The following is a 17,132-nucleotide window of genomic DNA, read 5'->3' as shown; positions in this document are numbered from 1 at the left end:
AAATAAACGCACAATAAAAAATTTAAACCCCTTAATGTATATGCAGAAACGACCAGCAAAATGATATATTGGCTGGTGTGTAAGTCATGTGAGTCAATACTTTCATTTCATAAGGCTGTCATTTTAAAGCAGGGCCTTATTTATATAATTTATCTTAATCTTAGAGGTGACAGGGACATCAAGCTTTGATGAATAAACATGACGGAGAAGGGGTACTATACAAGGGTGAGATTTAACGTGACCCCACAACCCCATCACCATGGTACCAAAAGATAAGCCTGCCCGAATAGGGCAAAATATGTCAGCCAGAACCCTGCTGATACCCATACCCCCCCCCCCCCCCAAAAAAATGTGGGGAGGTCTCTGCATAAATGTACAGAAGCCAATACTGAAATTTATTTCTCTTTTGAAGCCCCGTTAACAGGAACGGGCTCCAAATATTGCTAATAGTCAGACATCAGAGGGCTGTCAAAGCTCCTCCCTTCAGCACCGCCGTAAGCGATATTGATGAGGATGGCGGTCATAGTATTCGCCGCACTTGCGTTCCCTCACCAGTTGTTACCAGTGATGCATGCCTTAGTAAGCCTTCCATGTTCTTCTTACCAGTTTAGAGGGTAGGGCTCTGGGTGGTACATTCTTGCTACGTCCACTCACTTGTAAGTAAGCTAGAGAGGCTGCACTTCAATTCATCTGGTAAACACTCAGAATTTTGTTAAGGGGTAACATAATGCATTTTGGGTAAAACATTATGAGAGGTAAAGGCATTGAAAGTAAGGACTTTAAAAAGAAATGCTTCTCGGTTTCATTGTGAGTAACGATGCCGCTCCCCACCCGCACTCTTCACATTAGTCTTCTCCTTGTGTGTGTGTCCCTCAGGCAGCTAGGCAGAATGGCGGCAGACGACCACCGCATGCCCCCGGGCTGCGGGTCCTACATCAAGACTGAGCCGTCCAGCCCCGCCTCGGCCGACACGGCCAGCCACCACAGCCCCGGCGGCAACTCCGACACCAGCGGCGGCTACGGCAGCACCCTCAACGGCCACTCCAACGGCCTGGACTCGCCGCCCATGTTCGGCGCGGGCGGGCCGGCGGTCGGGCCCTGCCGCAAGCCCTACGACGACTGCGCCGCCGCCTACGGCGAGGACCCCCACGTCAAGTGCGAGTACATGCTGAGCTCCATCCCCAAGAGGCTGTGCCTGGTCTGCGGGGACATCGCGTCCGGCTACCACTACGGCGTGGCCTCCTGCGAAGCCTGCAAAGCCTTCTTTAAAAGGACGATACAAGGTACCGTGCCTCCCTTCCTCTTCCTCCCTCCGTCCATCCCCGCTGGTCTCCCTTTTTTCAGACGGCCGTCTTGCTCGGTTTGCTTCGCGCCTTTACGCGCGGTGTTTTAATTTGCTCGGTTTTTTTCGCCCGACCTGGGTCAGACAGTGCCAACAGCTACGAAAACAGGCCGTGAGTGTCGACCGGGTGCTTTGCCCTTTGCGTTTCACAAGGCATTAATAAGGTTAAAAATTCAGTAACGGTGCAGCGATAATTTACAGTTCCCTGAACCTATCCCAGACAGTGTAGATCAGGAACAATGAGGAAAGTTATAGCTATGGGGAAATTAATTAAGAGCTGTGAAGTAAAGCATCACACACATCAATTGTATTGGTCACAGTGAGAAGGAAAATTATAGTAATGACTGTAATGATAAAAAAATATATGTTAAATCTTTCCAGATTTAATGAAGGTGGTCACACCTCAGTGATAACTGTAAAAATGACCTTGAGCAATAACAGCTACTGGTCGTTCTGTTCAATTGCACAGAACGCCTTCTAATAGTTTTCCAGCAATAAAATCAACAATCAGTGCTATTTTAAGAAATGATGCAGAAGTCATGACAGAGATGGAGTGCTTGCAACTAACTGCTTGACAGTCGTGATGAAATCAGAGTTCTCTAGGATGACTGCAAGCAAATGAAGATAGTTATCAATGCGCTTTATGGATATAATTGCTTTTGTATGACTGGGTCTAACCCTGTCATATCTCATGTGATGACATCACTGAGATGGATCAGTCTCGACAGCAGTTGGTGGGATATGCCCCTTTTTTTGCTGATGTCCCAGGATGTGATATCTATCTCAGAGGGGTCTCTGATGGTTGCACCAGTTAGGTCAGAGCCAAAAACATGCTTACCATGACACAGGCCAGACTCTAGCCGAGTGGTGCCACTGGCATCACACTTGGACCAGATGTACTAAGCCTTTTGCAACTACTTCAGATGCAGATATGACGTTTTCTGCCCAGAAAAAAACATGCGTCTTATGGATCATAAAGGCGCACGGGGCTAGAGGAGCAGTATGTGTGTGATCTACGTGGGTCATCGCAAGGTACGCTTCTCTCCTTAATGCGTATGCATTTAAGGGAGGGTTATGCAAATAATGGGCAGAGATATTATAAATTCGGCTGATTATATATATATATATTTTTTTTTTATGTACTGGAGTTCAAGCGATTAATGAATGCCGATTTTTCTCAAAGTTTCTCTGCCTCTAAAGAGCAGACGCAAATCAAGGCACAAGCAAGACAGAGACACAGATATAGCCCTTGATGATGCGCTGAGAGAATCTTTGGAACAAGAATCACATTATTTCAACTTCCTGAGCAAGAAATCATAAAACAGTACAGATGATTATTATTCATTAATTATTGCAGCCAAACAATAAAGGTTGGGTGTTTGTCAAAGCAAGTATTGGCTAAAGTATGGAGCAGCCAAGACCTAGTTTTTAAAAATCATGGAAAAAATAAGGCATAAATCACAGAATGTTTAAAAACATCAATTTATTAAATTAACTATCAATTTATTAAATTCAATAGATCACACGTGCAACGAAGAGAAATGACTGAAATAACATGCGCAGCTGTAGCAACAGAAACAAGTGCTTGAAGTTAAAAAATAAAATAAAAATCAGTGGGCAGTTGCCACAAGTAAATAATACGAATGAGTGCTTTTATAGGCTGGTGCGTTCATTCACATTTGTCCATCACAGAAAGCGCATTCTTTTTGACTTTAACATCACATTGTTAGAAGCAGAGCATAGAGAGCATGCTAAAATTGCATTACTAAAATACTTAAACAAAGAAAGGGTCACTGTGTGTTTGTTTTTATTTATTTAAAGGTAGATTTGGTACAAGTTGTCAGTCTTTGAGTGTCTGTTGTCACTTACAACATTACCGTAGCTACAGGAAGGGGAAATTATTATTTCATTTATTTAATGAAAAAAGTTATCAAACATCCTTATCACCAATGTGAAACCTTAATTGCCCCCTTAGTTATTACATTACATTACATTCATTTAGCAGACGCTTTTATCCAAAGCGACGTACAAAAAGTGCATTTTCATGATCGTAGACAACTGCTGAACACGGGTTCAGTAAGGTACAATTACTTATTTTGTAAAGCTATTCAATCAACCAATTTATAAAATTTTACTGATAATTAGCCCTGCTGAATCTAAAGCTCACTCATATTGAACCAAAGTGAAGTAGTCACCACGAAGTTTCTACAAGCACACAATGGCATTTCAAAGGCAATTCCAGAAGAGATGAGAAAAAAGTTGTTAAAATGTATCAGTCTGGAATGGGTTACAAAGCCATTCCTAAGGCTGCGGGACTCCAACAAACCACACAGAGAACCATTATCACAGTGGTGAATCTTCCCAGCAGTGGCCGGCCTACCACATTTTCTCCAAGGGTGACAACACAACCAGGAAGACACTGCTCATCTCACATTTGCAAAAAAAGCACCTGAAGGATCACCAATACTTTTAGGATAATGTTCTATGGACAGATGAACTTTTTTGGATAACATGGGTCCCATTATGTCTGGTGTCGAGCAAATTTCACAGTAAGAACATCATACCAACAGTCACACATGGTGGCAGCGTGATGGTGTGGGGATGCTTTGCTGTCCCAGCACCTGGACAACTTGACATTATTGAAGGAACCATGAATTCTGCTCTGTATCAGAAAATTCTTCAGGAGATTGTCCGGTCATCCGTCCGTGAGTTGAAGCTGAAGTGTAATTGGGTTATGCGGAAAAACAAGGATCCAAAGCACAAAAGCAAGTCCACATCTGAACGGCTGAATATAAAAAATAAATTAATTAAACAAAATGCTGCAGTGGCCTAGTCCTGATTTTAAACCAATAGAGATGCTGTGGCAGAAGCTGAAACGAGCAGTTCATGCTTGAAAACCTACAAATTTGTCTGAATTATAGCAATTCTGCAATGAATAGGCTAAAATTCCTCCACAGCAATGTGCGAGACTGATATCAAATTATAGAAAGTGTTTGGTTGCAGTTATTGCTGCTAAAGGTTAGTGAAACCCGTTGTTGTGTTTAAGGGGGCAATTATTTTTTCACATGGGTGTTTGATAACTTTTTTCATTAAATGAAATAATAATTTAAAATTGTGATTTGTGTTTACTCAGGTTCCCTTTGTCTGATATTAAATTTTGTCTAAATGTGTCTACATTTTGTTTAAACTATTCAGTGTGACAAATAATAGAGTAAATAAGGAAGCGGGCAAATACTGTTTCACAGCACTGTATGTAAATCTGACCCTTGATGCATTTGTAATATCCAAGATCAGGGCTGCCCAGTCCTGTTCCCTGTGCACTCCAAACCTAACACAGCACACCTAATTCAACAACTAGAAATCTCATTGAGCTGCTAATTAGTAAAATTAGTAGAATCGCATATACCAGATTAGGGTTGAAATGAAAACCTATAGGATCGTAGATCTCCAGGAACATGGTTGGGAAGCCCTGTCCAAGAAATATCTGCTGAGCCTGAGGTATTTTTGATGGATGAACTGGTGCAGGGAACTATGCTGAACTATGTTTGCAGATCTCGGGGGCATCGGGTAACCCAAAAGGTGCAGACCATATCCAACAAAACCATAAAACGTACTATTGTGAGTCACACTTTGAAAAGGGGAAAATGAGAGTCATAGGTAACTATTCAATCTGAGACAAATTACTTTTGATGAAAAAAATTACACAAGTCTTATTGTGTATTGTCTCTTTATTTTTTCTTTTGATAATTTCAGTGTAAAGACATATTGCCGTGTAGGACACAATACAAAATTTCTCTTAAAACCTCTTAAATTTGTTTGTGATTGTTAGAGAAAGCGCTTTGCAGATAACTTGAATGATGGACTACTCTCAAGAGGAAAATTCACCCAAAAGCATATTTATCTGCAGACTGCAATGCAAACCACTAGTACATAATATATGTGATTACCTAGATAGAAAAGTTATGAGAAATTACTGATGATGTAGTTGGGAAAAACTCCGCTCCTGTTTAATATAAAAAGTAATATGAACTGTACATCCACATTTTTGCTCTTGATGACTTGGCATTGTCATTGCAGCAATAAACATACCACAAAAAGCTGTCACGTAATTTACCACCATAAACAGAAGTAACAGCATATGAATTTTAAAAGTAGGGTCTGAATATTTCCTTCAAGCATGGCCAATTTCGTTATTTTGTGAGGTGATGTTTTGCTTATGTATCTGTGTCACATCTTAAAGCCCTTTTTTGTTGTTTTCTTCCAGCATTATACAGACAGTTTATATAATAATAATAATAATAATAATAATAATAATAATAATATAATACTGTTTTTTTATGACACTGAAAAAGACAACACACTGATTATAGGTCATGCTAAAATGAAATAAATTGCCGTATTACAGAAAGAGAGACCAGGAGATTAGTGTTTAAGTGTGAGAGGGAGAGGTTAAATTGAGGAAATGCCTCCATTCACTTTAAATTGACAATTCAGACTCCGGAATATCTATTTGTCTATTTCGAGTCCATCTCTTCTGTCCCTCTTTTATGGCTTTCCATAATGAAGCTTATCCGCCACCGTTTGTCTGAGACACAGGGGTTTTGTCAATAGCAATCAGTGCTCAGAAAGTGTAATTAAGGACAAGGCTTTTCATTTGGAGGACAGGAGGTGGGGTGGGACGTCCCCCAGGCGAGAGGGAGGGGGGAGCGGGGGGGGTAGAAGCATGGGAATGTGGTTAATTTCAGGGGAGGGACAGAGAAGGACAGAAGAACACCTCTTTAGAATGGAGAGGGAACCAGCTTGTCTTTCAGAAGAGAAAGCTTCATGAAATATTAATCAGGACTGGGTACAGGACAGAAAGAGTACAAGGAGAGGAGTGTCAAAGCAAAAAAAAAAAAAAAAGGGGAAGGAAAGGAAAGAAAATATGAAACCAGGAAATGCAAGCCGAGGCTGAAAAAAAGGCACAAATGAGCAAGGAAACAATCTGTTTTTAATTCTCCCTTTAATTCTAATAAGTGGGAGCGGTGCTATGAAGAAACAGTAATTTCCAGTCAGCTTGACGCTGACCTCACTGCTACTCAATTTCACTGCTGTCTCTCTGAATGCACGTTGTTTTTAATCAATTTGATTGATTTTGATATCTACTGAGGCATGGGACTTCTGGGACTTCTTTACCCTTGGAGTGTGTTTGCCATCTCCTCGATGCTGAGTTGAGAAACATGTCGAACAGCACAATCAGTTAGTTTATAAGGACTGCGCTCTCCTCCTTCCTAATGCTATAGTAGTGCTCTGACTACAGCTGACTGGGGGCCAAACTCCTTTATGAAAATAAATGTGTGTTTGTGTGTATGTGTTGGACATAAGAGAATAGTTTAGTGGGGAAACATTTGACCACTCTCCAACAGGCTACTAGTTCCCCTTCTCCACCAGTATGAACACACCTACTAACAGTGTGTGCGAGTGCACATACACAAACACAACACAAGAGAAGCACACAGATTAAATTTCTTAATGGATTTACAATTTTGGGTGTATGGAGCGGATGGTTTGAAAAAGAAAAATATATTTTTTTCACAGGCCACAAAAGCAGAAATACAGAAAAATAACCATTGTGATCCATGCCCTCTAAAAATGTTTAAAAATCAGCCAGTGACGTAACAAAATGTAAATATTTCTTGTCTGACTTCTTAATCAGTCTTGTGTCCTTTATCCGGTCAGTTTCAGTTTTAGTCTCAGGTTCACAGCTAGTTAGGATGGTGATATATTGTGTTTGTGCAGGCTGTGACCCATAAAGGCACCTAACAAGGCAACCTAACTTTTAGCTAGCTTAACACTAATGTTAAATACCTACGATAGCTAGCTTGGTGGATGCACTCACAATTCTAGAGAAGAGATTAAAACTTCCATATTAAACAATGCTGCATTGGGTTTATACTGAATAAATGTGGGATTTACATTTACTTTAAATACGTCAATCATTTTACATCCAGCACTAACATTACTTAGGTCCTGACATTATCGCAAGTTCAGCGTGTACCCACAAATAAGCTAGCTGGCATTAACCAACAATGGGCAGGTTAGACAAAAACCACAAATAACACAAATAAAACCAACAATAACAATAACCACTATTTAAAGAACTAAAGTCATTTAAATTGTACAACAAATGTTACCGATAGCCTTCTTGAGGTTTCTTTTGACTGTTTTTCATGAATCCACAATAACAAGCTAGAAGGTGAGCTATTAGGTAGCTTGCTATATAGCTTCAGTGCTTAATTTGCTATTTTAGCATCCAGCAGGAACAAAAATAGGCTTCTGATAATGTCAATTGTCACAGTAATTATAGTTCTGGTCTAACATTAGTTAGGTACTATGCTGTACATTTATTCAGCCAGCAGGCTAGTAACGTTATTATTTGCGATAATTTTACTGTTTGTTTTAGCTACTGCCTGATATGTATTAACTTACCAAACAATGTCAAGTAGAAAAATGTTGTCTCTCACAACATCTGTCCATTATCATTTTCATGTGGCCATGCAAAAACCTTGCCAAAATTCTAATTGAAAATGCAATCCATCCTAAGCTAAGGATAGATTGCATTTCAATTTAAATTTTGGCAGGGTTTTTGTGTGACCATGCAAAAATAATGATGCAAATGGAAGCAATGCCATTGTATTTGATTAATGTTACTCTTGTGCCACAAAAACATGAAAATGAAATGATAAATGGGCAATTGAATTATCATTTCATTTTTGTCATCAATAATGCGGTTACAATTAGAAACTGCTATTTCAAATGTGTTTTTTTTTTCATTTCCCTTTATATTACAGGGTTGTGTCATAGAGGGTGAGGAAATATTGAATATGAAATAGACTTTGCATTAAAATTTTTAAATTGTCAGACAAAGTGTGTGCATTAACTTGAAAATGAAAACGCAAAGCAAGACTTTTGCATTTTCTTCTGAATTAAGTCATGGTTTCTGCACACATTGAGTGAAAATGAAATGTAATTGCCGATTTGCATTTTCATTTGAATTCTGGCATGGATATACCTCAATACCTGGCTTCATCAGTGAGAGATGCTTGTGGCACTGCTACAACAATCATTTTTTCTTCTGAGAACAATTTGGATGCAAGCCGGTTTCAAGGCTAAGCTAATCAAATTAGCGGAGTTGTTTATTTATTTATTTTTGGTGGAGTGGTTGGAAGGGCAATGAGGGTTTGTGGAAACAGAGTGGTGTGGATAAAATTGACATGACAAATAATGTTTTGGATTTGAGGAAACTATTGGTGGGGACAATTTAAGGGTCTCTCTATGAACATTTCATTTTGCCTCAGAGTCCTGCAAAATTTCTCTTTATGCTAACTTCATCTGATCTTTCACAGTTAGGTAAGACTTTTTTTTTCTTCTCAAAGTTAAAGCCATTAGTCAATTCGTATAACAAATTCATGTTGATTCCAAGCCTCCTCGTTGAAATTCATCACTATCTGGGGATGAAAGGAATAGGTTGTTTATTTGATGGTAATGGATGTGTGTTGAAAGAGTGTGTGTGTGTGAAGTGGTGACACGGGGAAAGCAGTAAGGTGGAAGTCACGACGCTGCTGTCGCACTCATGGTCCACACCTTGTTCTCTCCAGGCAGCATAGAGTACAGCTGTCCGGCCACGAGCGAGTGCGAGATCACCAAACGGCGACGCAAGTCCTGCCAAGCCTGCCGCTTCACCAAGTGTCTCAAAGTGGGGATGCTCAAAGAAGGTAAGGCGCCGCCCGTCTGTACGTTCGCCTATTTGTGTACTGCTACGGCACAGGAACCTCGGTGGAGACACTAAGCTATAAGGCCCTTTATGGGGGGGGGGATCACATTTCACATGTGGCATTGGAACAGGAGATAAATGCCCCTGGATTCTGATCAAGGGCTTTGCGTTCTGTGATGTGACCTCAGAAATGCAATAGTCGGGATTGGAGGTGGGGGGGGGTGGGGGGTGGGGGGTTGGGGTGGGGAACGGGACGAGGCGCTTGCCAATTCTAGCTGTAGAATGACGGCTGCTGCCCGGGACGCTCGGGCGGTTCAAAATGCGTCTTGCCGGGACGAAAATGCACCCAATCGGCCTGTCCCCGCAGTCCAGTCCAATAGAGTCACGGACGCAGCCCCCCCCCCCCCCCCCCCCACCATGTGCGCGCTGGGATACGTCTCAGCCCTCCCGGCGTATCGATCAGGTAAGTGTTTTCCAAACGTCTGGGTTTCCTTCCTGTGCGTTGCTTTTCAGAGCTACGCCGCAGGGAATTCTGCCCCGTTTAAGCAGCCGCCAATGGATTTTTCCAGCACGGTGCCCGACCCTATCAGCCTTCAGAGATTAGAAGGTTGGGTGAGGGGGGGGGCGGGGAGTCCAGCTGTCCTCATTCATATGTTTTATTTAGTTAACTACTTTCCGACATTTTATTCATACAATCAAGGTATAACATGAGAAACGCGAATAATGCATTTAACTTGTCGTATGTAAGATGACGAGTAGATCGACGGGCAGATGCGTCGCGTTTCATTCACAAGTCGCAAATCGCATCCTCTGACATTAGCGTGCCTGACCGAATTGACCCACAAATATGTACACCATTGTCCTGCCCTGATTATCTTATTTATAGACCTCCCACCAAAGTTCCCCACCGTGATGTCTCTATGCCGATGAAAAGCCAGCTCTGTGGCTGTGACTCTCCGGCCAAAACAAACAGAATCATGCTGTTAGGAAAGCGCAGGACATTAGCGTTCTTAGAAACTACGGTGCGGGGTTTAACCAGGAGAAGTGGGCTGGGGGGGCCGGTTTTGGACGAGTCGGATAAGTCAGAAAGCAATCTTCACGCATGCCTCGAAACAGCACATGGTAAAAAGTAAGAAAGACGTAAATATTCTAGGTAATTTCACTAGGTATTCACTGTCACATTATAGATCATTTCCAAACATGGCCAACTTATGGATTTTCTGGAAATAATAACAAAGGTGGTCATACATGAATTGTGGATATCAGGTAAATTCTTGTGGTTAAATTTAGTCTGGCTTTAAAATTCCAAAATGGCATTTTTGTACTAGGTACATGTACTGTAGCAGGCAGCATGTTTTGCTATGCAGTTATCTTTGAGAAACTTGGTAGACTGCTGTTCACATTGTTACAGCAGATCAGCTTGTGCGCTCATTGCAGACGCGTTTGTCAACGCTCGGGACATAAGCCTAACTGTGACAGCGCCCTGACTCCTGTGCATACCGCCACACAATATGGCGTGGAACCCAGCACCCTTCAATGAGGTGCTGAGAGAATTTATGGGTACAGTTACCAATGTTTCTAAATGTACTTAATATTTCCACTAGAGGCTTATATAAGCCCTTTAAGTGAGGCAATGATTTATACAGCGTCAGCTGCCGAGGTCATTACGCCATTCATATCCCCCCCACCCCCACCTTACAGCGCAACAACTACACCCTACACCCTTACAGATCCGTGGAGGAGTGATGTCAGTCTCACAAAGGACTGCCGTCACGGGTACGTTGTCCCGGGCCCTGGAGGATGGGGGGCCCAATGGGTTTTTGAACTTGTGGTACACTGGAATTTCAGAGGGCAGCCCCGGTTTCACATGCCACATCAGTGGCCTGGAAAAGCCAAATAGCTGCTTTGCAGGATGTGGTTTCACCATGTCCTTCACTGGAGCCAAAATGGCTGCTGAGGTTACAGCTGTAGCTTGCTTCTCGTGCGTGACTCCTGAGCCTGCTTCCCCTTGGCTTGAGAAGCGGGGGCAGGGTGGATTGTCTATGAGTGTGAGGCAGGTATCAGTGAGGATGAGGGGAGAGATTGTCGCAAATGATGCGGTGTCTTTGGCAACCGTAGTCCCGGAACCTCCCCCCAACCTTCCCCCCACCCCCCTTCCCCCCACGAGGGGCTGAGCAGTGCAGCCCATCTGATCACAGGTCTGTCAGATCTCTCATATCCTCTGCCACTTTCCGGGGGTTACATTTTGGTGGAAAGGTCATCCACTCAGGGGAAAACCCCACCTAATTTTAACTTCACAGTTAAAGGAGGCATAGTGTCACTCTCTGGCACCTGCAGTCTTGGGCCCTTGGAGTGGATGTATGAAGAAAGCTTCCATTTATACGGCATTATATCATATTCCAAAAAATACATTCATATTCATCAACCACACTTGACTGAGAAAGATGGATATTTGGATTTAATTCAAAGTTATTGCAAAGTGGTGGCTTATTATGGCTAAAGGGCCCTTTTATCAGTCCAGTGATGCACCCCAAGGTGTTGGGTGGTTTGCGAATGATTCACTGTTTTAAATCAATCTCTTTGGTGCCTGAAATCAACTGCATTTCCATGCAACACCATGTATCGATTCATTCAATTGGTATTTCTCATCTCTTTAAGCATTTCTCATGAGAGCCAATAAAAAGGAATTAAACAAAAATTGATATCTTTGAGCAGACAAGTTGTGTTTATCTGAAATCTTATTGGCATGGTCTGGCTGAACATTTATGTCCCCAAACAAATAAGGAGACGGTCAGTGAACAAATTAGCATATCCAGTTCTGAAATGAAAAATAATAAGTGAACTGAATGAACTGGAAACATTTTTCTCAAACAACAAACAAATCAGTGAACGAACTTAAAGTCCCTGGTGGCTTTACCTGAGATATGTCGGAAATGCAATGCTTCCTTTGATTGAAGAGTATTATATGAATGAGTGCTCTCTAAAACTCACTTTCAGTGGTAAATTGCTAAAGAAATTATGTAATGTTCTCGGCAATGCGCTATCATTGTCAGGCATGAGAAAATTAAATGAAAGCAAGTTTTATTTCTTTTAAACCATAAATGTGTATGAACAGACTAAAGTTCAGAGAGAACTGGGGGGTGTAACTTGGCTGAACTTCAGTGAACATCATCTCACTTGCTGCATAGACTTTGTTGCCTTGAAAAGTGACTGAATGAATATGTGTTGAATTAATGCAGACTACACAAGGGTCCTGTAAGCTGTTTTCAATTTAAAGACTGACCAGATGTACTGTATAAATCAATGTATTAATCAGTGAATGAAGCTTTATAGCGCACTGAATCAATGTCCCCAAAACGGAAATGCTCAACAATAGTACTGAAATGCCCACCACTAACTGAAATTTAATTCTGCCTGTACTAGTACTGACGCTGAGTAGCAACCTCTGCCCGGATGGTTCCTAATTGGCTGGAGAGAGAGGGTTTCCTCTGGTCACCCGGACATCTACAGTAGTCGTCCACTGACTGCGTAGTTCAGAGCGAAAAGAACCGGTGACTGGCAGCACAGAGAACAGAACGGGGGCTCTCCGAATTGGTAGATAATGTTGCGCAGACGTCCTATAAATATTATTTTGCAATCCAACATCTTGAAAAAAAAAATTAATAAATAAATAACCGAATAATAGATGAGAAAAGAAGCGGTTCGGTCCCTCGAAGCGTGTGACAGAAGATGAGCGATCTGTTCTGCGGGAGGCAGGCCAGGGGTGCTGCGGAGCGTCATTATTTTTCTGTGGCTTACAAAACAAGTAGGCGATCAATAGACATATCAGATATCAGATATCAGGTTGCAGGTCTATTTTCTGATCAATGGCCTGACATCAGCCCTGCATGGATATCTACCAATGACATCACGGGTTTGACCCGGGCTGAGGAAAAAAGGTAGCGATGTAAGACCCTTCACACCTGCAATTATGGTCCTGCTTTTCCTCTAAATACATAAGCAGTTTCTTCAGAAGTCTTAATGATCATGTGCGCTTCTCATTTTTGTTGGTATGTGAACTGATTATAATGCACACAAATTTTGACATGCATTTTTACTCCCTGTCTTGCCCGATTATTAATCTTGCATCACATATAAACTGAAATGTTCAGTGTCATTTCAACTCTAATAAAAATAAATAAATGCACTCACTCAAAGTAAAACGGACAGAAAAATGTAAAATGCGCAGTCTTCCATTATCATTATTACATGTACAACTGAGGATGCAGGTCACTTGTCTCTGCAGTCATTTTGCAAGTCCGAATTTTCTGACGCGATTGCTAAATTGGTTCAGCTGTGTGTGACAGAGAGCTTAACCCTCATCTGTGAGTTGGCTGGCCTTGCCCGGCTTCTTGCTGTCCAGGAGCGCTAGTGCGCATTCTTATGAATAGAGGGGTTAACCACACAATGGATATCATTCCTGCTGGGCGACAAGCAGGAGCCTGCGGTTACAAACCCACGGCACCTGTGCCACTCATGCCGGGGAGATAGGGCGAGTCTGGCAGGTGGAAGCTTTCACCTCCCAGCCCTGTTAAAGAACAGGAACAAGCCGCACGATGCACCATGGGAAAAAAATGGGCTGATTGATTAGCCTTGGTTAGGCTAGTGTGGACATTTTAGAGCAAATACATCACTTAAGGGCATTTCAGAGTGCACTGTTTTAATGTGTGAAATTCCTCAGCTGGAATATGTCTGAGCGGGAAAGAGTGTGAACATAATCAATAATCTGGCTGACTGAGGCATATATAATTGGCAGAAGAAGAAAATGGCTTCCGTTTGATAGAACTTTGTGAGGCCTTGGCTTTCTCCAAACACTGGGAGAAAGAAGCCTGCAGCTGGAGCGGTGAGTGAGCCCACAAATGTGCTGCCGTCCCTTGGATCCAGCACGTGCATGCAGTCGGGTCGGCTACAGGGTGTTGATGGGCCTGGGGGGTGGGGGGGTGGGGCTTTGACGCCAGGGTGGAGGAACAACGGGGTCTTTGTGTGCCCTCCCTTTGGGAACAGCAGGTGGTTGGCCACTGTACTACAAATTTCCTCCTCAACCCCCCATGACTGAACATATGCTATCACATGCTTACAACCCACTAAAGCTGGCACCACTGGGTCCTTTGGAACAGTGCTGGTGGGGCTTAGCCACGGCAGGCTTGAAAGGCCAGCACCACCGTGCTGTGTGATGTTGCCCCTTCATTTTCCCTGCTAAAATAGGCTCTCCTAAGCCCCCACTGCTACTGCCAGCTATGCCAGCCATCCTGACACATTCCCTAGAAAGAGACACCCAGAACAGGTGAGGGGCTTAAAATAGCGCCCCCTGCATCTACCACTGTGCAAAGCGACCGAAGACAGCCGCCTCCAAAGGGACGCGCCCCAAGGCGGGGCTGTCATTGTCTGTGGAGAAAAAGAGTACTTCTGGATTCAGTGGCACTCACTCTTAAGAGGCTGCATAGTCCCAGTAGCAGCCCTTCCTCATTCCTCTTCCCCAAAGCTCTCTTCCAAAAGTTTCACTTCGCAGTTGGAGGTGGCTGTTCCCATATAGTTCCCATCGACTGTTACCATCTTGAGTGTACAGCTGGACATTGACTAATATGACAGACATAAGGAAACTTCACCTATACAGCAGAATGATTGAGCTTCACAGCCCCCAAGTCCCAAGTCCAGTGTCTACCCATGAGTCAGAACACTGCCCCAGGGCTGGTACCGTGCAACCTTCTAACACCTGCCTGACAGGGACTGGACAGGAAAGATTCAGGCCAGAGCTTGTTTGTCTCATGGTGCAAGGAGATGGAGTGACTCCAGTCACAGCTGAAACAGGCTGTCTTTCTCTCTCTCTGTCTCTCTCTCTCCCCCTGTGCTTTACCATCCCTCCCCTACCACTCTGAAGCCCTCAAGCCAACCAGGGCAGCGCCAAGACCTAATTTCCTTCAGGGTCTGTTAATTACAGACCAGGGCTCCTCTAATTAAACAGACACCGCACACCTTGGAACGTTTCCCTGGCTTTGGCCAAAGCCTTGACAGTCATGTGATCTATTGCCCTGGTTGTGAGCCTATGTCAGCCCTGCAGATTGTTCTTCAGGGCACACAGAAGGCATGCGGTGATGTCATTATGAGTATGCCAATGAATTTTCCCTTTCTGCTGTAAGAAATGTGCTGATCGAGCTCTTCAGCAATGGACATTGATGGGCTGACACTGAGGTCAACCTTTGTGTCTGTTACCGTCAATGTTCTTTTCTTTATTAACTGAAATAGCTTTACAGCTCTGTATTCTATTTGTGCTTTACGTAGAATTTAGGCAAGTCCTAAGTTTGCAGAACTCTGCATCAATGTTACCATTTATTTTGTTTATTGACTTAGCACACTCTTATGAATAGCAACCTTCGAAAAGCCCATAGCAAGATATGTGAATGCATGTCACGAGAGTATCACTGACACGCTGTTGGCATTTCACAGCTTGTGCCACAGTACTGAGTATCAAGCTCATCAGTCCTGAAATATAATCATATAACAGTAATCATTTTAACATACACGTAAGATCAGCATGCATACCTCATACAATGCACCACTATCATGATATAAGAACACAATTAGGTTTAACAAATAATGATCCTTGTAAGAACATACTCCCCAGGACCAACATATCATTAATATTCCACAATAAAAGGGAAAATGTGCAATGCAAAGTAAACATTATCGTGTAATATTACGTAATATATATGAGTATATGAGTAGTATGATAAGTTATTAGAAGCAAAATGCAAAATGTTGTTTAGACCACATATTTAAAACATCTTGCTCATTTTTTTAAACTAAATTTAAACTAAACTTTCAATGTTGCATTTAAATTTTGATACCCATCAATTTTCTGTAACTCTTTACAGACAGACATTTTCTGTAACACATCAGACATTGAACTTAAATAATCCTCAAGAGACAAAGGAAAAATGAGGATGAAATATGCCATGAAATGAAAAATAAGTTCCTTATGATTGATTGATTGCCTGATAAGACTATTTTCATGCTGCTGCAGTCTTTTCTCATTTATTATTTTTCCTTTTTTGAATCTCTGTATTGCTGTGACTTGTCTTTTCTGCAATATTTCTGATATGAAAAAAATTAATAAATAATAAAAAATAAAATGCGGAAAGTTAATTATATTACTCTGGCCACAATGCTGAGAAATAGACTTGAAAAATTAAGGTTATTTACCGAAGACAAGAAAAAAAAATCTTACAACCTTCATTGATATATTTAGTCTGTCTATGATCATGAATTTAAAAATGAAAATAATTAGTTGGAGAAATGGGATTTTGCTGCAGCCTGTCAGCGTTAAAATGATGGCCTAGTGTTTGCAGAGAGGAGTACCCGCTGGGGATTGTGGGTAATTAGGTTACCGGGTTGCCAGTGTCAGGAAATTGAAAGATAATCCTAATCAGATTTGTGTTTCCAGGGAATTGAAGAATTTATATAAATAGCCACAGTCTCTTGGCCCCGTTCGTAAAAGATAATATGGTTTGCTGGAGCTACCAGTGCATGAGTTGTATGAAGATAGCAAAGATGGTGGACAGAATGAGATGATGCTTCGAGTTTGTCTAGGGCTGGCATGTGTAAGATAATGTCTGAGGTCTCACAAGGTCAGTCTGAGATTCCTTGTGTGGGTGGTGAGGGATTTTAAAATTAAAGCAATAAAACTTTCGAGCACACATTGTATTCTAGTAGACAATGCTAGTGTTGCATTACATGAGTGATGCTTTCGCACAAGGATAAACATAAATTCAGAAATAGGGCAAAATCCATCCACTGATGCATGAGATTATTACGCTGGGGCGTGAGCATGGGTCAGGGTCCAAATGAGTGGACGTAATCTACGGTGAGATTTTAAACGCTTGGCATGTCTCCTGTTCAGTCTCATTTACAGGGTTATCCAAATGGTCACATTTAATCTCCCGTTTAAAAAATGAATACTGGAAAAATGACTAGAATTTTTCTTCTTCCTTTCCTTGTCCT

General features: G+C 42.1%; 1 protein-coding gene across 1 annotated transcript in view; it reads left to right on the top strand.

The window, feature by feature from the left end:
• Positions 1-17,132, top strand: part of LOC135257087 (steroid hormone receptor ERR2-like) — a 48,664-nt gene that overhangs the window by 12,345 nt on the left and 19,187 nt on the right. The window contains exons 2-3 of the mRNA XM_064339509.1: positions 877-1,283; positions 8,980-9,096. Of these exons, the coding sequence (XP_064195579.1) occupies positions 877-1,283; positions 8,980-9,096 (524 nt within the window). The remainder of the gene's footprint in view (positions 1-876; positions 1,284-8,979; positions 9,097-17,132) is intronic.

The sequence above is a fragment of the Anguilla rostrata genome, chromosome 6, assembly GCF_018555375.3.
Source record: "Anguilla rostrata isolate EN2019 chromosome 6, ASM1855537v3, whole genome shotgun sequence".
NCBI lineage: Eukaryota > Metazoa > Chordata > Actinopteri > Anguilliformes > Anguillidae > Anguilla > Anguilla rostrata.
Note: the sequence above shows the minus strand (reverse complement) of the source record. Positions and strands in the feature narration are given on the sequence as shown.